The sequence below is a fragment of the Daphnia magna genome, linkage group LG10 (genome assembly GCF_020631705.1).
Source record: "Daphnia magna isolate NIES linkage group LG10, ASM2063170v1.1, whole genome shotgun sequence".
Classification (NCBI taxonomy): Eukaryota; Metazoa; Arthropoda; class Branchiopoda; order Diplostraca; family Daphniidae; genus Daphnia; species Daphnia magna.
The window spans coordinates 6,157,416-6,179,840 of NC_059191.1; the positions used below are offsets into that span (position 1 = coordinate 6,157,416).

General features: G+C 39.9%; 9 protein-coding genes and 1 long non-coding RNA gene across 10 annotated transcripts; 3 read left to right on the plus strand and 7 right to left on the minus strand.

The window, feature by feature from the left end:
• Positions 1 to 343: 343 nt before the first annotated feature.
• Positions 344 to 3,577, minus strand: LOC116932393 (N-acetylated-alpha-linked acidic dipeptidase 2). The gene is made up of 13 exons (XM_032940188.2): positions 3,416 to 3,577; positions 3,228 to 3,342; positions 2,858 to 3,149; positions 2,658 to 2,780; positions 2,409 to 2,592; positions 2,069 to 2,341; positions 1,886 to 2,008; positions 1,684 to 1,830; positions 1,449 to 1,617; positions 1,297 to 1,378; positions 978 to 1,224; positions 736 to 913; positions 344 to 659 (listed from the first exon to the last, which is right to left on the minus strand). Exons 1-13 carry the CDS (start codon positions 3,474 to 3,476, stop codon positions 461 to 463), a joined length of 2,193 nt encoding a protein of 730 aa, XP_032796079.2. The 5' UTR covers positions 3,477 to 3,577; the 3' UTR covers positions 344 to 460.
• A 1,012-nt stretch (positions 3,578 to 4,589) lies between these two features.
• Positions 4,590 to 5,934, minus strand: LOC116932397. The gene is made up of 4 exons (XM_045180444.1): positions 5,515 to 5,934; positions 4,982 to 5,452; positions 4,841 to 4,921; positions 4,590 to 4,769 (listed from the first exon to the last, which is right to left on the minus strand). The coding sequence occupies exons 1-4, from the start codon at positions 5,920 to 5,922 to the stop codon at positions 4,674 to 4,676; spliced, it is 1,056 nt and encodes a 351-aa protein (XP_045036379.1). The 5' UTR covers positions 5,923 to 5,934; the 3' UTR covers positions 4,590 to 4,673.
• Positions 5,935 to 5,954: 20 nt separating this feature from the next.
• Positions 5,955 to 7,628, minus strand: LOC116932398. The gene is made up of 4 exons (XM_045180441.1): positions 7,296 to 7,628; positions 7,117 to 7,236; positions 6,633 to 7,035; positions 5,955 to 6,564 (listed from the first exon to the last, which is right to left on the minus strand). The coding sequence occupies exons 2-4, from the start codon at positions 7,234 to 7,236 to the stop codon at positions 6,107 to 6,109; spliced, it is 981 nt and encodes a 326-aa protein (XP_045036376.1). The 5' UTR covers positions 7,296 to 7,628; the 3' UTR covers positions 5,955 to 6,106.
• A 488-nt stretch (positions 7,629 to 8,116) lies between these two features.
• LOC116932399 (inositol oxygenase) lies at positions 8,117 to 10,873 on the plus strand. Its single transcript, XM_032940193.2, has 6 exons — positions 8,117 to 8,271; positions 8,928 to 9,095; positions 9,156 to 9,359; positions 9,426 to 9,694; positions 10,348 to 10,443; positions 10,514 to 10,873. The coding sequence occupies exons 1-6, from the start codon at positions 8,248 to 8,250 to the stop codon at positions 10,620 to 10,622; spliced, it is 870 nt and encodes a 289-aa protein (XP_032796084.1). The 5' UTR covers positions 8,117 to 8,247; the 3' UTR covers positions 10,623 to 10,873.
• On the minus strand, positions 9,712 to 13,809 carry LOC116932396 (HSPB1-associated protein 1-like). Its single transcript, XM_045180440.1, has 5 exons — positions 13,720 to 13,809; positions 13,613 to 13,662; positions 11,477 to 12,357; positions 10,122 to 11,401; positions 9,712 to 10,055 (listed from the first exon to the last, which is right to left on the minus strand). Exons 3-4 carry the CDS (start codon positions 12,341 to 12,343, stop codon positions 11,105 to 11,107), a joined length of 1,164 nt encoding a protein of 387 aa, XP_045036375.1. The 5' UTR covers positions 12,344 to 12,357; positions 13,613 to 13,662; positions 13,720 to 13,809; the 3' UTR covers positions 9,712 to 10,055; positions 10,122 to 11,104.
• LOC116935028 lies at positions 12,380 to 13,713 on the plus strand. Its single transcript, XM_032942414.2, has 6 exons — positions 12,380 to 12,603; positions 12,674 to 12,828; positions 12,889 to 12,942; positions 13,003 to 13,138; positions 13,201 to 13,329; positions 13,392 to 13,713. Exons 1-6 carry the CDS (start codon positions 12,546 to 12,548, stop codon positions 13,508 to 13,510), a joined length of 651 nt encoding a protein of 216 aa, XP_032798305.1. The 5' UTR covers positions 12,380 to 12,545; the 3' UTR covers positions 13,511 to 13,713.
• On the minus strand, positions 13,605 to 14,291 carry LOC116932491 (DNA replication complex GINS protein PSF2-like). Its single transcript, XM_032940257.2, has 3 exons — positions 13,938 to 14,291; positions 13,715 to 13,881; positions 13,605 to 13,662 (listed from the first exon to the last, which is right to left on the minus strand). Exons 1-3 carry the CDS (start codon positions 14,289 to 14,291, stop codon positions 13,605 to 13,607), a joined length of 579 nt encoding a protein of 192 aa, XP_032796148.2.
• Positions 14,292 to 14,589: 298 nt separating this feature from the next.
• Positions 14,590 to 16,311, plus strand: LOC123466564. Its single transcript, XM_045180442.1, has 4 exons — positions 14,590 to 14,746; positions 14,814 to 15,033; positions 15,085 to 15,455; positions 15,518 to 16,311. The coding sequence occupies exons 2-4, from the start codon at positions 14,838 to 14,840 to the stop codon at positions 15,644 to 15,646; spliced, it is 696 nt and encodes a 231-aa protein (XP_045036377.1). The 5' UTR covers positions 14,590 to 14,746; positions 14,814 to 14,837; the 3' UTR covers positions 15,647 to 16,311.
• A 2,002-nt stretch (positions 16,312 to 18,313) lies between these two features.
• LOC123476880 lies at positions 18,314 to 18,699 on the minus strand. The gene is made up of 2 exons (XR_006651904.1): positions 18,522 to 18,699; positions 18,314 to 18,436 (listed from the first exon to the last, which is right to left on the minus strand). It is a non-coding gene; the product is annotated as an uncharacterized LOC123476880 (long non-coding RNA).
• A 1,778-nt stretch (positions 18,700 to 20,477) lies between these two features.
• LOC116934916 (eukaryotic translation initiation factor 6-like) lies at positions 20,478 to 21,623 on the minus strand (the record flags this gene model as incomplete). The annotated part of the gene is made up of 5 exons (XM_045180549.1): positions 20,478 to 20,762; positions 20,826 to 21,010; positions 21,087 to 21,314; positions 21,383 to 21,507; positions 21,581 to 21,623. Coding segments are annotated over 5 exons (591 nt in total), but the record flags the coding sequence as incomplete, so codon positions are not given.
• Positions 21,624 to 22,425: the final 802 nt, after the last annotated feature.

Here is a 22,425-nt window from a genome sequence, read left to right on the forward strand (position 1 = left end):
AATTGGCGAACAAGGCGAACTACGCGCTAGCCGAACTTATGAATCAGGAAGCAAGGAGTCACATCTTCCGGCGCCAAGGTTAACGGGTATCCGCCTTGTAAACACAGGAACGAATTAAGGTCGTGGGAATGAATGCTACTTCAAAGAATCTGCATTTTAAACGTTAAGCAGGAATCCGAGCTCGCTCCCTCTTGCGAATGGCTACACATAATCTTTAACTCAGGTTCCAATTCCGTCTTCAAGTTTGTTGTCTCTGCCAAAAACGCAACCACATTTGGCAAAGGCAACACCGAAATTAAATCCAATACTCTAATTAAACCACAGACTTGCCGATGCGATGAGCATTAGTTAAAAGGTACAGTTTAATCAAGAAAAAGTACGAGAAATATGGCCATCTTATGGGGGGGGGGGATGGTTACCGAGGATTTTACGTTTGACGCAAATTTGAATTAGAAAGATATTACCACAAATTGTCGCTTAGAGAACGAGCAGCTTCACCAATCAAGAAAGCGATAACTGATAAATGTTGGCGAATCTTGTTCCAAGTAACTGAATCCTGGGCCTCCGTTTTATTTCCCACCTCAAAGAGCAAATCTACTAATCCGGCGAACGTGTCCGATCCATAGGCGTTATTAGCGCTGACGGAGAAAACGATGTGGCTATTGGATGGGAAAATTTGAATTGGTTAAGTTGCGTTGCTCTTAGCACCATCACACAAGAAATAATGCATCAAACTTGGTTTCAGGACGGTCAGGCAATCCTTTAGGGTCAATGAAGAAGCGTTCCAGCTGAACAAGTCGGTCATTAACGCGCCTGACTTCTAATGGATCTTCTACATTTATGGTGTCCAAAGTTTTCTCCGAAAAATCGTTGGTAGCTTTGCTAAAGGAATCGACGGAGGCACGGAAGTATTCTGAAAAGGTAAAGTTAATTTCAGTTTGTAATGAACAAGGTTTAGAGAAGAATTAGTTTCGAACTGAAAGTGGCATTATTCTGCTGAAGCTGCTCATCGTATTTATCTTCTAGTGCCGTTAGTGAATCATTTAAGAAAGCGGCATAGGATTTGATATCAAAGGGTAAAATTGTAGCATCAGCGAGATCGGCAGCTGAAATTGCCCACATCCTCGCTACAGCCTGGTGATGCACGAAACCACGATCCACAATCTCACTAGCGAGTTGATAGTTATCGTATAGAGTATGGTAGGTTGGGTAAGAAGAAGGGGCCTAATATGCAAAATTTGGAAAATGTAATGAAGGATAAACGTTAAGAAAGCCTTGATATCCAAAATGCCTTACGGTATAGCCGAAATCTGTAGTAGGTGCTCCAACGACGTAGGCAAACGGGGCAAAATCGCTGCCACCGCCCATGTTACCAACCCTTAAGGAGTAAGAATGCTGCTGTAATACACTATTGCTTCAGGGAAGTAAATTAATACAGTTTTCCTTACGCAGGTTGCCCCGGATTATTCGCGTCTGGAGAATTTTTCGCCCAGGTATCAAAAACAGTTTTCCTACCAGCAGCTATCTCAGCTGCGTTAGGATTAGGAACAAGTTTAGATGATTCAATTAGTAGTTTTTTAAGCATAGGGTAAGCTGAGCCACGGAGGGTTTGATTTCCTGAAGGTAAAATGTAAAAAATTTTGAAAATGACAAGATTTTGTGCAATTGTAATTGCTTTATTACCACCGACTGCCACGTCTACGTTCAGATAAGCCACGGCTCTTTGGCTCAATACTTTAGCAAACTGCTGGGTCCACTCATAGGAGCCAATTAAACCGAATTCCTCTGCTCCCCAACTGCAGAACACCATGGTTCGTCGTGGTCGCCAATCTGTTTTCAAATATAACGTCAGTTCAAATATGACACATTAAATAGGAATGCATACTATTATTTTTCTTGATATGTCCTAGAGCACGGACGACTTCAATCATAGACGCCGTTCCGCTTGAAGGATCTAAGGCCCCAAATGTCCAAGCGTCCCGGTGGTTTCCCAGCAAGACGTAACGATCTATTTAACACATAGTATTTAAAACATTTACAATTGAATCATCTGTAATTGGTGGTTTACCCTCTTCGACTGATCCGCGTAAAATTCCTATGGTGTTATATGTTCTTCTCATTTCATTAGTAGTACTGACGTTAATCCGGACTTTCCAGTCGGGATTGAGCGGCTTAGGACCGAGGCAGTAGTTCGTAGCGAGAAGACCGGCCCATTCCGGTGGAGCAGGATTTTCACACGACATGCTACGAAGCAATATTTCAGCTTCATCATAGCCAATTGGTTGAACGGGAATTCTTGGCAAGTTGGCCTGTTCTTCTTCCTTTAAACGAAATGCACTTTCTGCATTTTAACGACAGCAGGATAAATAAAGGGTCCTTGTTAAGGAATTTAAAGTGTTTTTTTTTACCTATCGCTGGATAGGCAGGAGTTAAAGGATCACCGTCTACCACATAAAGGGAACCGCTTTCAACTCCCATACCGGGCAACCACCAGCTATCTGGAAACGTAAAATTTCGACCTTCTTTTGCCTTATCTTTCGGGTCGGTGAATAAGATCACTCCAATTGCACCCCATTTGGCGGCAATCACCACCTTTTATGTTATTGTATTTATTTTTTCTTTTAAGAAATTACTGTATCTTTTCAGACGATACTAACTTTCGATCCCCGGAAAATGGCACCATAACGCACCAAGACAACATGTCCCGTAACATTAACTCCTCGTTTTTGTAATTCTTCATAATCCACGTCTCGACCGTAATACGCATAAACAATGTTGCCCTGTACCGAGTTAAGAATCAAACGTATTTCTTCGATATTAAAAAATATATATACGTATCTTAGGTAGAAAAAATTACTTCGACGATGCCATTTCCCGAGTATGCGTTGAAATTCATTAACACTTTGTCGTAGGAATCTTGTGGCGTACCGAGCGGAGGCTGTCGACCGGCCGTTGTAAAATTAGCTTGATTCTTTTCATCAATCAACTGCACTGTGTTTACCACCCCATGGCGTGGATATGAAAGTAACACGTCGTAAGGCACCGTATGGGCCTCGTCGAGTCCCGATTCAAGAAAACGATCCCGCACCCACTCCGCTTGTAGCAAATCTTGTTCCGTTCCAGCAACATGTGGAACACTAGTCAGATGTCTTTTAAGACAAAGAATTGATATAAAAACGTTATCTTAAGTTTTTTTTAGCTCACATAATAAAAAATTGGTTTCTTACTTGAGGTTTGCACTAATTTTTTCAGCTGAAATTTCATCAATTAGCAAAGGTTTGATATTCAATGTAACAAAGCCATTCTTATTTTCTTCAATGACGTAGACCCCAATTAAAGCACCTATTACGGAATTCACAGGAAAAATAACGTTAATAGATGTTAACATCTAAATAAACATTTTTTCTAAAATTACCAAAAACAAAAAATACTGCCGATGTTGTAGCTAATAGCAAGGCAATTGATTTGTTACCCATCCTCGTGCAATGGCTACTGCGTCAGCAAACAACCAAACAGCAGAAGCTCTGATGAAAAACTAAATCAACTTTTCCCGTACGACTAACACACAAAACAGTTGGAGCAGCAGGAAAAAAAAAAAACTTTTCCATTGGGCGTATGTCTATATGCCAATGGCGTATTCAAGCTCGCACCGTTTTATCTTTTCTCTGCGATATGAAACCTCTTATCTTCGTTTTTATGGATGTACAGCAACGTGAATACATGTCCATATTTAAATGTTTAGCACGGGATTACACTACGTCGGCTATTGTATGCTAATAACAATTCCGCTTGCCGCAAAATAATTTCATATCTATATGACATGACAATTAAAGGAAGCCAAAGCCGCTTGAAATTCCTATGGTAAAATCGTTAAAAAGTTTTTTTTACAGTAAGGGAGACTAGTTGGCTCACTTTTTTATTTTTCGTATCCTGTATCTACACTTTTATATATGTTAAAAACCCACTAGATAAAAAAATAAAAGAAAAAAAATTAGCCCTTTAATACAAATTTTATTTTCTGAAAACCATATATTATATAACCGTAACTTAGGTTTGAAAATATAAAAAAGTCAGACAATGTGCTCCATGTCGGGGGTAAGCTGCCCCTTCTATAGAGGTAAGTTGGCTCCGTGTATTCCTTATGGGGAAACCAATGTATTGATAGTGCAAGAATAAAACTCGAATTTCAAACAAACTAAAATTATTTAAAACTATTATTTGCTTCTGAGCTCTAGAGAAAAGGCTCTGAAACGATAAAACTACAACGGCTTTAAAGGTAAACGTAAATGATTAATTATTTGTATCAATACATATACAAATGCTCCAGTGCTCTAATGATAGATATGCAATTTACATGGGCCCACTGCTGGTGGCATTTGAGGCATTCTAGATAAAAGCACTCTGAATACGTAAAAGGTCTACTTTTTCGTTTTTAATTTGAAACCATTTAACAGAATTATAAATTTTAATAAATAAAAAAATATTCAACATTATTTTCTAAAAGAATTTTGATTTAAAATTAAGCGTAATGCTACGTTATCCAGTCTTTTAAGTTTTTAATTCGTTTAATATTATTACGTAAGCTGCGGTTGTCTCCAGTACCTGTTAAAAGTGACTTAATTAGAAAATCGAAAATATGGAGAACCGAAGATATGAAGTTAGTTATGTTCAAATTATACCCCAAACACGAGTTCCTTGGACAATGTGATCATCCCGAACAACTTAAAATGTGGTAGCGTCCTGGGAATTTCCACTATAGCCAATGTAATCTAATATTGGGTAAAATGGAGGTAAACACGAAATCAGAAAAAAAAACAGATCACTATTTGTGAAGATCTACCTGATTGCGCTGATACGAAGGGTTGATATCCAATAAAGTATGATCTCTCAGATGTCTCAGGCTACGAATGCATCGTTGACTCTGTTTAGAAAAAAGGGTATTGCTCGTTTGCTTGAAATTAAAGTAAAGACATTATTTTACGGCAGTGCGAATTTTGTCGGCAGTATGGCCAATCAACCATAAACGAACTAAGCAATCAATTAAAACGATAGATGTCCAAAGTGCAGTAATCTTCAAGTTAGGATTTTGAAGTTCGGATATTAGCGCATCAGCGAAAAGAAGCAGGCAGACGAACGAATGAATGCAGTTGACCAACAAGATGCTAGAAAACTGAGTTCGTAGAAAAGCAGCAGTGCACGAGAGCTGAGTTGAAATGGATGAGAAGCGGAAGAAATCTTTTGAAGACGGACAAAGAATTACGTCATTTGCCAGTTGTCGATAATAGATCACCAACAGTTCCCCGAGGGTGCAAAAGATCACCACAGAAACATCCAAAATCATGTAACTCTCAAGACGAATGAATTGCTGTAGTCTTTCTAGTAAAGAGATGGAATATTTTCTTGGAGCTTCAACAAGCTCCACGTACGTTGCACAAATGACTTGACTGTTACACTATAAAAACATTTATTTAAAAAAAAGAATAATTTGTTTTATGGATTGTTTAAAAAAATTACCACGAAAAAGATCCAAACTACTCCGGCGGTGGCCAAACGACGAACTCTGGACAACTTGGGAAGGCATAATTGTAAATCAATTGGATTTAATTGGTTGAAAAATGAGTCCAGAAAACTGTCCAATTTCAAAAGTAAAATTAAGTGTATGCTGCCGACGCTGAAAAAGCGGGTGAAGCGGTCCAACAAGGTAATGGTGGCATTCAATTTGATGAGGAAGCATTTAAAATAAGGAAAAGACCGCAAAACGAACACGTACAGGCCAGCTTGAAACATAACCAAAAAAACAATGCTGCCCCACAGTTTCGTTTTCCATTTACTAGATCCAGGTGAAGAATCAAGACCAAGAAAGTGGAGGAGACGATGAAGACCAGAGACTGATCCGTTGAACCGATTTCTTAGCCCAGTCATGTCTGCCACAATTGCGCTACTGAACAGCCTTATGCATTTTGTCGAGAAACGTTATCACCACGACAACGTGCTGTTGATCGGATTGTATTCAATTAAGTTGAAATGTTCCAGACGAGACGTCCATTGTCAATTTTGGATCATTAGCGAGCGTCAATAATGAATAGAGCGAAGCAATTAATGGTGATTACACGTGAGGATAACAGCTGAGAGCGATGAGCGAGCGCAAATACTCGCCATGCATGGCTGCGTAATATTGCAATATTTCCGATGACTGGCCTGAAGGAATAGGAGCAAATAAGCTGGGCAAAAAATGACTGGAGTAGCGTAGAAGATTCGGATCGATTGGCGGCATTGGAGTAATGGCACTTGTAGTTTCAAACTGCATCGACGGCTGTTGATAGATGGACGGAACAGGAGGAGAAGAGCCGCGCGTCTGAAGAGTTTGATATAGGATCGGAGAAGCATGCGGGTGAGCAAGAGCACGATGATATTGATGCTGTGGCTCCGGAAGAGCATTATTCTTCCAAGTGACCAGACATAAAGGTTCCGTCTGCACTGGGCTAGCCGATGCTTCAGTGGATGAGCTTGGAGATTCTGGCTCTGATCTAGCAGATCCTTCTCCAGCTGAAGCTCCATGATTCTCTGCAAAATAAAAAGGTGTGAATCAATAAATGGTTGTTTCAATACAAAATTCTGTCAAGTACGCATACCTCTTCTTTCGGGATTCGAGGCTACACTAGGTGAAGTATGAAGTAATTCCCGCTTGCGACGAATTCGGTACATAGTACTACGTACATTCCAAAACGAGGGAATCAGAGGCTCTGGTACGCCGCGTTCCAAGGCCTGACGACGTAACTGATCGTATACTACACGGACTGAAGCAGCTGTGGCTGGTTGTGGCGATCCCGATTCACTGGCTGTAACTCTATCAAACTGCGTGACCAGCTGACGACGAAACTCTTTTTCGATGAGATTTGGTGCATTCGGTGGGTGTAGGTGCTGGATAGCCTTGTTGCGACGGGAGAATTCCATTCGGCCCGTTTCGTGGTCCACACGACTGCTAATGAGACGTACTTTACATCCGCGTTGAGCGCAGCACCAGTAATCACCTCCCTATTTGTTAAAAAAAAAACGAATAAGTAAATCGATAAATGAAACGCTCCATTTGTCAGAATCGCAAAATAAAATCCGTACCTTATATTTGCGGTTGTGATGGAAATAGTAATCCTGATGAATAACAGCCATTTTATTACACTTGGTGCGGCAGAATACTACTTCGACGACATTTGAAGGAGAAGAGGATGGCCAAGGCATCTTGAAAAATATGAGATCACTGAGAAGAAGTTGTCGATAGACTGATGAACTCTTCTCACCTTTGCCCCCACTTATGTAGGGTTCACGTAACCCTTGCACGCGAATCGTGTTTTCCATTGGCCGACGAATGTCCTTGAGTCAGAGACTCGCATGTGAATTTCGCGGAATACGGCCTATATGTCGTCATAATTAAGGTGACCTGGTTATGGGTAATGGTTCCACGTATCATCGTGAAAGACATGGGAGGGGTGCGTGCAAATGTGTTGAAAGTTTATGGGTGAGATGAGGTGTTAGGCGTACTTCCTAGAACCCAGGTATTAAATCTTCTGGACCATCCCCTTCTCTAATGCCATTGCCTCGTTAGGCCGTCGTTTCATTGCCTGTCATAAGGAATCGATTACATTTAGATTCTTCACCATTATTAATACACAAAAGAATCTATTATATATCTATATAAAGATTAGAAAGAAGGACATACTAAACACTCAGGGAAAATACTTGTTCCTTCAACATCAATTAGGATGGCAGAAAAACAGTAAAAAACAGTTTGCACACACATGGAAAAGACGTATTAAGCTTTTGAAACTAAAACTAGGTGAATTGCCAAAGGATTTTCAAAAGGAAATTCAAAATAAACACAACAGCTTAGAAAACAAGGACGTAGGTAAGTAGGAAATACGGCGACCGCCAAATTTATCGTTACACAACGTGTTTCTTTTTGGATGAAGGTATTTGGCTGGGGGCATCATCTGCGAGCGACTTTCTCTTTGCAACGGCCAGTATAGCAAACAAGTTGATTTCATCGGTAAGTTTGGTCTTTTGTTTTTAAAAGAGAAAAACATATGGCCATATACGCAGGACGCATATCTACAGATAGTATTATTACCTTTACAAGAAGAACTCCATGAACCAAGATGGTGCTGCTTTGGAGGGCAGCAGCAAGCGGAATTTCAGTGCAAGGCTAGACAGCGGACTAGAACGACGTAATAGAAATACCAGCTAAGAGCCAAAATGAGGATCATCGCCAAACATCAGGTACGTTCTCAATGAGATGTTTCCTTCGTTTATTACGAGACTATACATTCTAGAACGTGGTTTTAAAGTTTTATTTGTCGTCTAAGTAAGAGCTTACTTGCTAGTTAATACTAGAAGTACATGGCAAAAACTGTGAGGAGCGATACAGATTTTAAGACATTGCCAATGCCACGACATTGAATTTCTATATTTCTAATTAGTCAAATGAATCTGAACGAGTTGTTAAAACGTATAGATATTTACATCTACAGCACAATAGTTTTTCAGTGACATTAAATGTTTTGTTGTTAAAATCATTTAAGCTTTTTCTTGGAACTTGGGAGGGTTCATGCCTTCAGGGGGTGGAAATTGAGGAGGATACTGTTTTTCCTAGATATCGAGGGGGCTTTCACTTTTCAATCAAGAAAATATTCTTCAGCCGTTGCTTATCTGTCATTGAACTCTCAACTTATCTTCTGCTTTCCTTTCAATTTTGAAGAACATTTTCGTAAAAACATGATTGTTCCTATGACGGCCAAAATAGCAAGGTTCAACTGGACAGTTGAACGGCCGCCGAAGTTTCTCCTAGCCAAATAAGAATATCTTTGACTCCACTTTGAACTTTCTATTTGACTTAAAAGGATAAATTAAACTATTAGTTAATTAACTGTTTGTAGGTCGAATGTACGGACATTTCCAGGATGTTCCGACCCGAGCCAACTTTTGCAAATAAACCCATAGAGGCCTTCCGCCAATACGACGGCAATGACAGTATTCACCAACGGGTGTTTCGCACCTACAGATTGATGCATACTCATCAGACAATGGAATTCGCCCAGGGAAAAGTAAACGATAAATTATTACCAACACTGAGGTCAATTTCACAATATAGTCTGTTTTTATAGCTGAACGAATGGTGCAAATTCGATCGCTTTTCCTCTACGATTATGGAAGCGTTAGAACGGCTGAACAGTCTAGTAGACGAATCTGATCCTGACTCGGACCTGCCAAATATTGTTCACGCCTTCCAGACCGCTGAACGTATTCGCGAGTCTCACCCAGACCGTGACTGGTTTCATTTGACAGGTCTAATCCATGATCTGGGCAAGGTAATCTAGTAATTGACCTCCTATTTTCCTACCAACAGCAGTCTTAATGTTTGATTTTTTTTTAAGGTTATGGCGTTTTACGAGCCGCAATGGGCAGTGGTCGGTGACACTTTTGTGTGTGGTGCCGCTTTTGCCCCATCTATCGTCTACTATTCAAACACTTTTGATGAAAACCCGGACTTGAACGATCCTCGTTACAACACCGAATACGGCATTTATTCTCCCAAGTGTGGGTTGGATCAGGTGACCATGTCCTGGGGTCATGACGAATACTTGTATCGAGTATTGCGAAATCATGGCACTACGCTTCCGGACGAAGCTCTCTACATGATCAGGTATGTAGTACATTGACTTATTTTTTATTGTTTATTTTCTCGGGAAAACGGTCGGAAAAACTGTAAAGAAAATGTGAAAAGAAAAACAAGCGACGCCCAGCGTGTGTAAGGCAGTTGCGTTTACAAATCAGTAATTAGATTTGGTAAAAAGTTGAAGAAGGAGCTCATCATGGTGCGTAATGCGCTGAAACTCGGAAGAACTGGCGGCGTGAATAAGGAGGCTAGACTCGCAGGGATCCCAGCAATGGTACTAAATGTCTGTCCAATGCTGTCAAATTGCCTTTCCTCCGGAGAAACTGGAGCGGCTTGATTGAGAGCCAAGATCAATCCCAATACCAAAACAGTTGCGTAGAATTTCATCCTGTAAATGTTTAAAATGGAATAATGTTGGATTCGCCAAATTTGAAAGAAGAGTTAGCCAACTTACTTGGTTTCGTCTGACGAGGACTTCTGGATGCGATTGATTCCTTATTGCCTCACGCTGGGCCTTTAAATACTCTCCGGAAGTTTGGAAAGTTGCAGACGAGTTCCGCATCTAGGCGATGAATTGGAATTCTGAATTTGACTTTTCTCGTTATATGACAGGAGAAAATTGTGCGCGCGTTATTGCTTTTCACACGACTTTGTTTATATTTTTATGATATGATGAATAGGTTTCACTCGTTCTATCCGTGGCACTCCGGCGGCGATTACATGCACCTGTGTTCCGAACGTGACTTGCAAATGCTTCCATGGGTCCGCGAGTTCAAGTAATCCTAACCTACTTTGACACTTTATTATATACGGTCACAGATCGTAAATTGTTATGATTTTCTACAGTGAATTTGACTTGTACACCAAAAGCGATTCTATTCCCGACGTGAAGGCACTCACCCCTTACTATCAATCACTGATCGACAAGTATATTCCCGGCAACGTTCTTTGGTGAATAGGGCTATTATTGAATGGAAAAAAACAAAAAAACATTGCCAATGTGGACTTTGCAGCAACGACAAGTTTTCTTTGATCTACCATAAGATAGTGCATAAACATTGCAACTTTTGTGTGCCAGGCATACATGATATACCTTCTTCTTAGTCTTTTTAGAGCACATGTATTTTATCAGTATTTCAGTTTCACTAAAAATCGGACAAATGTTATATCAATATGTAATGGACAATAAACTTAAACTGATGTTCACTTTCTCCTTTATTTTTTAAGCTATTTGGATTTCTTACTTGTCGTGGCGAGACACGATGAACCCTCAACCATTTGAAAGTTAACTGCCCCCAGTCAAGCATAAACGCGAGGCAATTCGTTTTATTACTAAGTTGAATCAGAAGAAAAAACGGAAATAGTTCTTTAGAACAACTTGCGAAAACTAAGCGAACAAAAATGGGAAAAAAGAACAACCTTGGATGAAAAATATTTCTAAGTTTTAAATTCATTTTTGAGAATCTGCGATACAGTTTCAATAACACGCGGATGACAGAAGGCTCTTACAACATCGAGAACTACAATTTTTGAGTGGGCGTCAGCGGAGCGAGCCTTTTTTACTTTAGGCTCGAACGATTCGTTACAAACAACTGGAAGAATCCACGGCTCATCTGGCAAAGCATCGACATCTTCTGGTACATTTCTGCCATCAGCTTCGTTATCCTTCAATGCTTTGAAAGAATAGTGAACGAAGTTTTGAATTTCATCCAGATCTGCATACGTCATGTCTTCCTGTTTATTTCAATAACAATTTTATAAATCAATATCCGGGAAATAGGGATTTAGAACATTAAAGCAAACGCATACTTCGTTTGGATTAAGCAATTCGGAAACCACATTCGGTTGTAGATTACGACAGGTGTGCGCCACTAAGAACTTGACCAGCGATTCATGCAGACGGGCTTCTTGATCATCGTTGGAGAGTTCCAGCCAGGTGTTGATGCTAATTGACAACTCTTCGTTGCGTACATGATGCCACCAATGCCTCGGAACGAAGAGAACATCACCAGGAACCAAGTCTACCACGTGGGGATGAGTGCCACTGATATTGGGTATGGTTCCAATCCATTTTTCAAAGTTAATCCTGCTGTAAACACTCGATTCTTCGTATGGTACGCGTGTTGGCTTGAGAAAATCAGTATCTTCCGGAGGAAAAAGAATCCAGCGCTTCCTGCCAGATAACTGGGCCACTAGATTACATCCATAGGTATCATAATGGCACGGAGTGTGGGCACCAGCTGTACCCATCCAGAACGTTGATTCAGCTCCATTTTTTTCGGGATAGCCGAACGCTTTCCATTCCGTCATTCGCAGGACTTCCGAATCGAAAATGTCCTTCATATATTTGTAACCATAATAGAGGAAATGTTTGTCCGTTTCTAAACTACTCATTTCCGGGTTACACACATCACCAGAATTCTCGGACCACTTGATGAACTCGGAGTACGTGCACTTGATATTGTCAGATTCACCTTCCCATTGAGGTTGATCACCTCGGGAGTTTCTGCTACCAACTCGGCATTCTAACACCATTTGACGAAACAAATTATCCCAGTCATTTTGAGAAAACTTTAGCATAGGCCACGATTCTATTAATCCACGGAAGACTAGAGGCTTTCGAACGTGGCTGATTAACCGCCGAATTTTTGAAGGATCAGGGCTATTTGACGCCATCTCACGGTGATTATCTAAAGATAAAACATAGCCATCTTGCATTAGTTATGAAGAACAGAGACAATAACAAAATCATCGTCATCGCAAGAGCCAATTTTTCAATGTTGTAAGGGAACAGTTGCAATACCCCAGTCCTAAATGTGTGTCCAACAATAAAGTGAGCTGCTTAATTCTCTGCCGAGAATCGGGGAGAACTTAAGCTATGGAATCGCATTCCAGTTCCAATCTTGCCATTCCATTTTACGTACCTAATCTGATCGGTAAATCTAGACTAGCAATTATTGGAAGGGAAAAGTTCATAGGTACTAAAATCAACGTTTTTTCACACAGGTTACGCAAGACTTGTACTCATCATTGCAGCACATCACATAAAAGATGAATCCCCAGAGACAGCTGTGCTACTCTATTCTATTTTTGCTGCATGTGATGGAATTGATGGTTATGCAGCAAGAAAATTAAATCAGTGTTCTTCATTTGGGGCATGGGTAAAAGATAGGTTGAAAAAATCAAAGAAACTACCTTTAATTTCTATTAATCTTTTACAGCTTGATGTAATCATTGATAATATTGGAAGAACTTTGATTTGGTCAAACTTTAAGGTAATTTTGCATTGAAAATTACTACCAACAAGGATGTTTTGTAATCATGAATACATATAGTGGGGGTTGGTTGTCGCCAACCTGGAATGGATCACCTATGTGTGCAACCACTGTCATGGAGCTGGGTGGCGAGAACAACTGTGGAAAGATTCATTTGCAAATGCTCCAGTCTATGTGAGCAAAGTTATGGCAAAAGGTAATGGAGTGGAAAATTCCAAGAAGCAGATTTCATGTAATTTACTATATCCTATTGCATAGGTTTCAAAACACCTTATGGGATCCTTGCGGTTGGAGGTCTGCATGTACTACCTATTTGGATGTTTGGATGGGATCGCAATGTTTTTAAATCACATCTCTCATTCTTGCCTTCTTGGATTCCAATTTCAGGTTTGTAAAAATCAGGATACAATCAGGTGGCAAGTTTAAATTACATATTATGCTTGAATAAGGATTCATAATTTTACTGTCTGGGAGGATTCTTTGTGCTTTGGTGGAGTTATGGTGTGTTAAAGTCCACTTAAAATGCCTTCTAATGACAACATCAGAAACAAAAAACCAAACCAAATGAAGTTAAGTAAATACTACTTCTAGTCTAAATGTATCACAATAACAGTAACAAAGCTCAGTAAGGACAACACAGAGATTTAATAGTTGGTATGAGTTTACTCACATGCTTGTTGAATAAATTTATTGGGTCTGATTGTAGGTAGAGTTTTTCTCCTGCAAAATCATAAGTTTATGAGAATACATACTTTGCAGTTTGATTATTAACCATACCTGTCTTAGCCTGAATAATTGGTCCAAAGCATGGGGTAGAAATGGACGAACTGTATTAATTTCCATCGGAGTGAGATGGTCAACTTTAGCAAGAGAGCCACCAATCTTCAGGAAAGCATCAACAGAAGACCTTAGCTTAGCAATTCTCATATCCCAAATGTCCTACAATATAATAATTATAAATCAATTGAAGTTCATTTGAGGATTTAAAGTAATACCTTCACTAATATGCGGATCTCATCTGTGTTTGCTATGTCATGAGGAGCAGCCCCCAAGATAAGTTGTGTGGTTACCATGTAATGTTCATCAGGCATGGGGGTAAATGTCTTAGACTGTCCCTCATCTTCCTTGATCTTCACAAGTGTTTCAACTGTCATCCATTCAGGAGCAGTTATTCGGCATTTTTGACGTTGTTTCAAATTAATGGCCATCCACAATGGAACTTGAACAGGGATTCCTGGTCGAAATGGGCCCACTTCTCCGCAGATCAAATAAAGCCGATCGTGGCTAAAGTTGGGCGTTATTTGAATGGTTTGATTCTCGGCCAAAAACTCCACTTGAGCCGGATTCATACTCGTCAATTATTTACTCCTCGGTTACACACACACACAAAATGTTCCACCTATACGAATCAAAGGATGTAATTCCAAACTATTGGTTAAATCTCCAATCAACAACATGCTGTCACCAATTCATTATTCGTTTAGCCGGGAAACCCAGCCAACGTTGCCAAATAGCAATAATATAGGCACTCAAATCATGGTGTAAAAGGGAGGTGTACCAACTCTTCAGTTAAGAAGGGTATCTCTTGTGAAGCCTCTTTGTGGTACCAGTAGGCATTGTTTGGTTCTCTATAGTAAACGCCATCTCTTGAGCTTGTGAGCAAATGTTACCTTCGGATCAGTCGTCAACGGTTTTCCATTAGTCGTACTGAAAGTTTGAACACATTAATGGCGTCGTTTGGTTGACGCCTTGATAGCGTCTTTCCAAAAATGGTGAATAAATTGTGCTTCAAAAAATTGCTCAGGTTGTAAATGTGCTTAAAGTATACTTAAGCAAATGGAGACTAATACTTTCCTTTTTATGTTTCTCAGTTTGCCGGGCACACTGTCTACCACATGTTCTATCAGAGAGTATTTGAGCATCAAAGGTTGCTTGGTTTGAAATTGGTTCCCAAGTTAAAACTTGCTCACATTTGGCCATCAACCTGGCAGAGAATGACGGTAAGCTTGGCCACACAGCTGTACTCCAAACATATGGCCATGGCTTTAAAATTTTTAAGAGAAGACAAAAAAACAGCGCATTTATTCAATGGTACCTTATTAAATCTTCCAAATTTATAAATCTAACTCATTATTTTATTAGGATCGGAAGCTACAGAAAAGCTTTCAAAGCTTATTAATGACACATTTGACATTATGAATGGACGACACAAGGGTGAGTCAATTAATGGGAACAACTGGAATAATTTAGTCGAAATGGAGGGAAAGGTAACAAAGGGGAAAAAATCTGTACTCGAAGACATGCTAAAAATAATAGAGTTAACTGAGGAGTGCCATCGCAATCCTGGAAAACGTCCAATAATGGCCGCATTTGCGTCAGATACGACTCTAGATGGCTGGCGCTTGTCTATCCGTAGCACCATTGACTTGACAGAAGAGTTATTGAATCCAAAAAACCCTTTAGAGAAATACGATTTCGTACTGACAGCAAAATGGAACCAAGACGCCTTAGAGGTATATATTTGTAAAAAAAAATGCAAATAATCGTTTAATGAACTATCCTTTTTTGCCTATAGATGACTTTTTGGGCGCATACGTTCAGTCGATACACATCCAACGGCTGCAAGTTTTCTACATATTATCAGGATGATGTCATTGTACACACCCGCGAAGATACTATTGCGGAACGCAAATGTAGAAAATGATGACCATATTAGGGTGCTCGTCGATTTTAAGGAGTGTCTCATTAAAAAATTCCCCGACAATGCTAAGGCTGCTACTGATTTAAGGGTAGCAATGAAAGATGATTTAATGGAAGAGCTGGGAAAGCGTTACGTGAACGAGTTGCCCTTGTCCAAAGAAGATAGAATCGGTAACTTTCTCATATACGATGTAGCAGGTTACATGGTGAAAACGAGAGAAAACCTTTTCGAGTGTGAGGCATGCAGACAGACCGTAATTACCAAAGAAGCAGATCTACCAAGTGATTTTGACGCAGATGCATACACGAGAGCTCGAACCAAAGGTGGACTGGTGTTTGTCACCCTGTCAATGTACCAAACTTTGTGCGCAATTGAAAAAGTTGTCTCAAACCACTTTAAGTCACTTAATCATATTTATATCACTGATACATTCCAAGAGTGTATAGCAAAAGTTAAATTAACCAATGTACTGCCCCTTTTTTGTGATACTCATCGCCATTGTAATATGGGAACTTTAATAATGGAGTATGTAAAAGTGAGATATTATTTTGAATCTAAACGTTTGAAAGATGTTTTATTGTCCAAAGAACAAACGACAGTCCAGGCGAGTTTCAAACTGGCCAAAAATGCCCATACAAGAAATTTAATACAAAGTAATACTTAAACTATCTTTTAATTTCTTTTTAAATATAGAGTGTGATCATACAGTACTTGAAATATTTTTTTTCCAAACAAGAAAGATAATAACATTAATTTTGAAATGCCATCTTATTGCCATGGGCCGTAGGCCCGTAGCGAATGCCGATAGGGATGGATCCACTGTTTTGGACTTAGAATATTTTTCAAGTGGGTTTTTCATTTAGTTCAAGATCGGCCACCAGGCGTCTCTGACGATTGATAACCTTGTACCACGAAGAGGCTTCAGCTGAGATACCCTTCTTAACTGAAGAGTTGGTACACCTCCCTTTTACACCATGCTCAAATCATGGTGTAAAAGCTAAAACAGAGTAATAGAATACTGGTGTAGCCACGGCCATGTTAACTCCCTCTCTCGGATTGGGCCAGGATAAAATGCGGACGCGGACCGCGGACTGCCGACAGGAGAAACTGCGGACTTTCACCTGCGGACTGGCCCAAAATTTTTTGACAGATTTTTCGTGGACTTAGGGATAAAATGCGGACCGTTTCGTACATGGAGCGATTGAAAGTGCGGACCGGACAGGATAAACTGCGGACTGGTATCTGCGGACTCCATGCCCATATCTGATATTAAATTTCAAACTAAAAATAGTATTTAAAAATCAACATATGCATTATTCAAAATATGAAAGTAAAGGACAGTTTATATAACATGGTTACTTCTTAACTCGGTAAACTCTTGGTACAATAATGCAAATAAAACATGTAATAAACGTAAAAGGATTTGGGGTATTTCCAAGGGGTTTTTAAAACTCCTGAAAGGCATAATGCTGTTCTTTTTGAAGACATTCCTTATGGTACCATTCTTTGCAAAGTTTGGTACCACGTTGCCGCCTTCTGAAGGACGACTTAACTGCGCTACGGTTGTCTAATTCAAATTCTTAGTTGTGCATAAAAGAAAATAGAATATAATGGATTTGGCCTATAGGAAAAAAATAAATAAAATAGTCAGCTGCTAAGAGCTGTGCGCATTTTTATTTTTATTCATTGAAATTGTTGCATGCATACATATTTTTAAAAGCAACAGTTATCGAACAACAGCCAATGCATGACAAAAATAAGGTTGATCTGTCTTGTCCTGTAAAAACAAGTCAAATTTTGCTGCTATATATATTATGAAATTTTAATGTTAAATACTATTATGAAATGAAGACTTTACTTACGAATTTTCTGCCTTACCAACGCATAGACATGTCTATATGGAATGCTGTATCCCCGTATAATACGCGGACTGCGGACAGCTATCCTGTGGAGAAACTGCGGACTGCTGTAAAAAATTTTGGGCCAGTAGCCGCAGGTGAAAGTCCGCAGTTTCTCCTGTCCGCAGTCCGCGGTCCGCATTTTATCCTGGCCCTCTCGGATTTTTTGGGCCAGGATAAAATGCGGACGCGGACCGCGGACTGCGGACAGGAGAAACTGCGGACTTTCACCTGCGGACTGGCCCAAATTTTTGACAGATTTTTCGTGGACTTAGGGATAAAATGCGGACCGTTTCGTACATCGAGCGATTGAAAGTGCGGACCGGACAGGATAAACTGCGGACTGGTATCTGCGGACTCCATGCCCATATCTGATATTAAATTTCAAACTAAAAATAGTATTTAAAAGTCAACATATGCATTATTGCATTATTCAAAATATGAAAGTAAAGGACAGTTTATATAACATGGTTACTTCTTAACTAGGTAAACTCTTGGTACCACAATGCAAATAAAACATGTAATAAACTTAAAAGGATTTGGGGTATTTCCAAGGGGTTTTTCAAAACTCCTGAAAGGCATAATGCTGTTCTTTTGGAAGACATTCCTTGTGGTACCATTCTTTGCAAAGTTTGGTACCACGTTGCCGCCTTCTGAAGGACGACTTAACTGCGCTACGGTTGTCTAATTCAAATTCTTAGTTGTGCATAAAAGAAAATAGAATATAATGGATTTGGCCTATAGGAAAAAAATAAATAAAATAGTCAGCTGCTAAGAGCTGTGCGCATTTTTATTTTAATTCATTGGAATTGTTGCATGCATACATATTTTTAAAAAGCAACAGTTATCGAACAACAGCCAATGCATGACAAAAATAAGGTTGATCTGTCTTGTCCTGTAAAAACAAGTCAAATTTTGCTGCTATATATATCATGAAATTTTAATGTTAAATACTATTATGAAATGAAGACTTTACTTACCAATTTTCTGCCTTACCAACGCATAGACATGTCTATATGGAATGCTGTATCCCCGTATAATACGCGGACTGCGGACAGCTACCCTGTGGAGAAACTGCGGACTGCTGTCAAAAAATTTGGGCCAGTCCGCAGGTGAAAGTCCGCAGTTTCTCCTGTCCGCAGTCCGCGGTCCGCGTCCGCATTTTATCCTGGCCCGGATTTTTTCCCAAAAGTTGTTGCCAATTTCGCGTATCGATTGTGAGAAAATGAGGCAAGATATCGATTTAAGTGTCCCATAACCGTAACACCCCCTATGAATTGAGTTTTAAGGGTTGTTAAGAAATCTCTTCATGCTCTTACTTTTTTCACACTAATTAATTAAGCCACTTTTTGTTTACTTTCTGAAGTACAGACGACGAAAATGAGCGAAAACATAGCGAAAACGTAATACATCACAAGTTCACAACACAGCCGCTGTGGCGCTTTCGTTATGGGACAGAAAGACTTTCAGGCCAAAAAGGCAATGGGAGGGCCCGCCATAAGCGTGGCTACAGCAGTATTTTATTACTCTGGCTAAAAGCAGAGGCCATAGTAGAAGAGGGGATGGTATGTTCACTTACTAGAAATTTCCCATAAGGCTAGATCCCAGGTTGCTTCGATAAATGGTAGTGACACCAAGCGGATTTTCCGGAGAACTACGTTTGAAAGTTTAGCGCGGGTCAGTATAGCAATTGACATAATACTGCCACAAATTAGACAGTATTTTCTTTTCACTTTTACAGGATTTGAAATAGACATTATTGCAATTCACAACGAGCACACTTAACAGCTTTACTTCTTCTTCGCTCTTAAAAAAAAACTGTTGAAGTTGGCGCTACGCTTGGTGGCAGCACCATTTATCGAGACAAAGAACTTTGAAAAAACACTGAAAAACCGAGGATCTAGCCTTACGGGAAATTTCTAGTAAGTGAACATACCATCCCCTCTTCTACTATGCAGAGGCAGAGCAGAGTAGGGCTGTGGCCCGGGTCATGAAAACCCGGGTCAGATCCCGGGTCAAGGAAAAAAAAACCCGATAAAAGGCAACCCTTTAAGGAATTTTTTTTTCCGGGACGGGTTTCGGGACGGTTCAAGGGGTTCTCGGGCTAACCCGAGATGTGGCGCCATCTAGTAGTAAGACAAAGAAGCTTTCTACTCTTACGCTAAGTTTCGAGTCAACAAAGCAGAATGGCTTAAAAACATAGCAATTTACAGTAAACGGCCAGGAATCGGGGTATCTCTCTGCGTATTTGGGAACTTAGGTCCTCCCACCAAGTCACCAACCCACAGGCGCCTCGGGACGTTTGTCTCAATATAGTGCTGCGACTGGTGGCCAATATTCAAAACCATTTTTCCACTTTCCACAATTTCTTCACAAGTTTTACACAATTCTATGCCAAACAAAATCACATATAATTTTTAACTGCTGGAGACTATGCAAAAATGCTATGCTTTCCTACTTCAAGTTCTAGCTCATTGTAAAAAAATGAAAAGATATTGTGGATAGTGGAACAAATCGTTTTGAAAATTGGCTACCAGTCGCAGAAAACGTCCTAATGTAACTAAATCCTGTCAATCAGGCGATGCTGCTGGCCAAAAAAAGAAGTTTTCCAAATATAAACGTTGTAATGGTTAAGTCTGATGATGAGACCATGGTCTAAGATTTGGGAGGTCCCCGAACTGTCGTCTGCTAGGGCTGTTTTTGGCTGTTCGTCTGCTATTTCTGCGGACAAATTTTGGGGCACTCGCTAGGGGCGCTGACTGTCCGGATCAGTCATAACATTTCCCTCCAAAACGTTGTTAACAACGAGAAAAGTAGTTGCTTGTCACAGTCTTCTTCTGGACTAAGCCACTCAAAGGTAACAATTCTTATTTATGTTACGTTATCATGTAATGTTTTCATGTTAGTGGCTTTTAAGTGTGATCATGGTGTGATAGTTAATTGTTAAAAGCTTGTTTTATTGTTGCATTTTAGGACTCAAGAACATTGAATGGCATTTCCAGATTGCCTAGCATCTGTCATCTTTTGCTGAAGGACTAGCAATTCTGGCATGTTGTTTGTCATTTTTTGGGCTTTGACTACCAAAGGAAAAATTAGGGAGCGAACAGTCAAGATGACTACAGATGCGGAGGATTTTGGTGTGCAACATTGTATGTTAACTTGTTTATTCAAGCCGTGTGTGATACAGTATTTGGTTGTCCCTTGTAAGCATCTACGTCAGCCTGTTGGAATGGGAAGAAAGTTAGAATTTTATCAACCTACTTAATAAAAAGAAGTAATCTTACGTCTCGATTAGTGATTCCCTCATATCTGTAGTAATGACACTCGGTTGATTGGCTTCATTCAAATGGAACACGTTTTCGATGACAGAAATCTCGGTAGCTGTCGTGTCGAATCCGCAAAAAGCTGACCAATCATTCACTACTAAGCCTGCACCGATTACATCGCTACCTCTGTTAACTGTTCCTGCCTGTCAAAAAAGGAAGGAAAGCACATAAATTGTTGTTAGTTGTCATATTTCCTGCTCTTCCTATCTTAGCACTTACCACTAGAGGCACCTGCAGAAGAGAACTGAGCTCATCTTGGTCTGCAACAGTAGTTTTTGGATGGACAATACCTCCCTGGTTAGAGAAGGCGCAATACGAACCTGTAAGGACAGAGCCTGCAATTGTATGACGGAAAACTTCCACATTCAATGTGTCTGCAAGCACTTCTTCAGTTTCTTTGTCCAAATCAGAATGAACTAATGCAACATAGTCATTGCATGCAATAACCTAGAAAATGCAAAATGAAATATGTACAGATTTTTATGAGGCCATTAATTACTGGCAAAACAACTTACATTTCCTAAAGCTGAGAGGCGTTCTTCAACACGCTGGATCTTGACAGAATCTGGTAAAGAATTTCGAATGTGTTGCAATTCCTGGTCTGTTGTGCTGTTTGGCACTAGTATACCATGTCTGTTGGCTGTTGAATAAGAAGATTTGAAAATAAATAATAGCAATAGTTGTCATATTTGTTGTATCAGCTAAGGACTCACCAACTGTCAATCGTCCAATTATTCTGCACCCGGCAACTGATGAGGAATTGATTCAAGTTTCTTTTTTTGTTTTGTAATTTTTAATCATCAATAAAACAGCGTAGAAAAACTCAAAAGCGACTATTTTCCCCATTGTTCACAACGTTTTGGAGGGAAATGTTATGACTGATCCGGACAGTCAGCGCCCCTAGCGAGTGCCCCAAAATTTGTCCGCGAAAATAGCAGACGAAACAGCTAGCAGACGACAGTTCGGGGACCTCCCAAATCTTAGACCATGATGAGACTGAAAAGAAGAGAAGAAAAGTGCGTTTGACCCGATAATTACGCGGGACATAACCCGACATGGGTTGTTTTTTCTTACCCATGGGTCAAGCGGGACGGGTCATTTTTTTGGATCGTCGAACCGGTTCAAAACCCTTTAAGGAAGAAAACCCGTTAATTTTAACCCTTTAAGAAAAAACCCGTCCCATTTGGTCCGGGCTACGGCCATGTTAACTCCCCCTCTCGGATTTTTTCCCAAAAGATGTTGCCAATTTCGCGTATCGATTGTGAGAAAATGAGGCAAGATATCGATTTAAGTGTCCCATAACCGTAACTGCCACCTATGAATTGAGTTTGAAGGGTTGTTATTGTTATAACAACCCATATGTTTATACATACATTTTTTCACAATAATTAATTAAGCCACTTTTTGTTTACTTTCTGAAGTACAGACGACGAAAATGAGCGAAAACATAGCGAAAACGTAATACATCACAAGTTCACAACACAGCCGCTGTGGAGCTTTCGTTATGGGACAGAAAGACTTTCAGGCCAAAAAGGCAATGGGAGGGCCCGCCATAAGC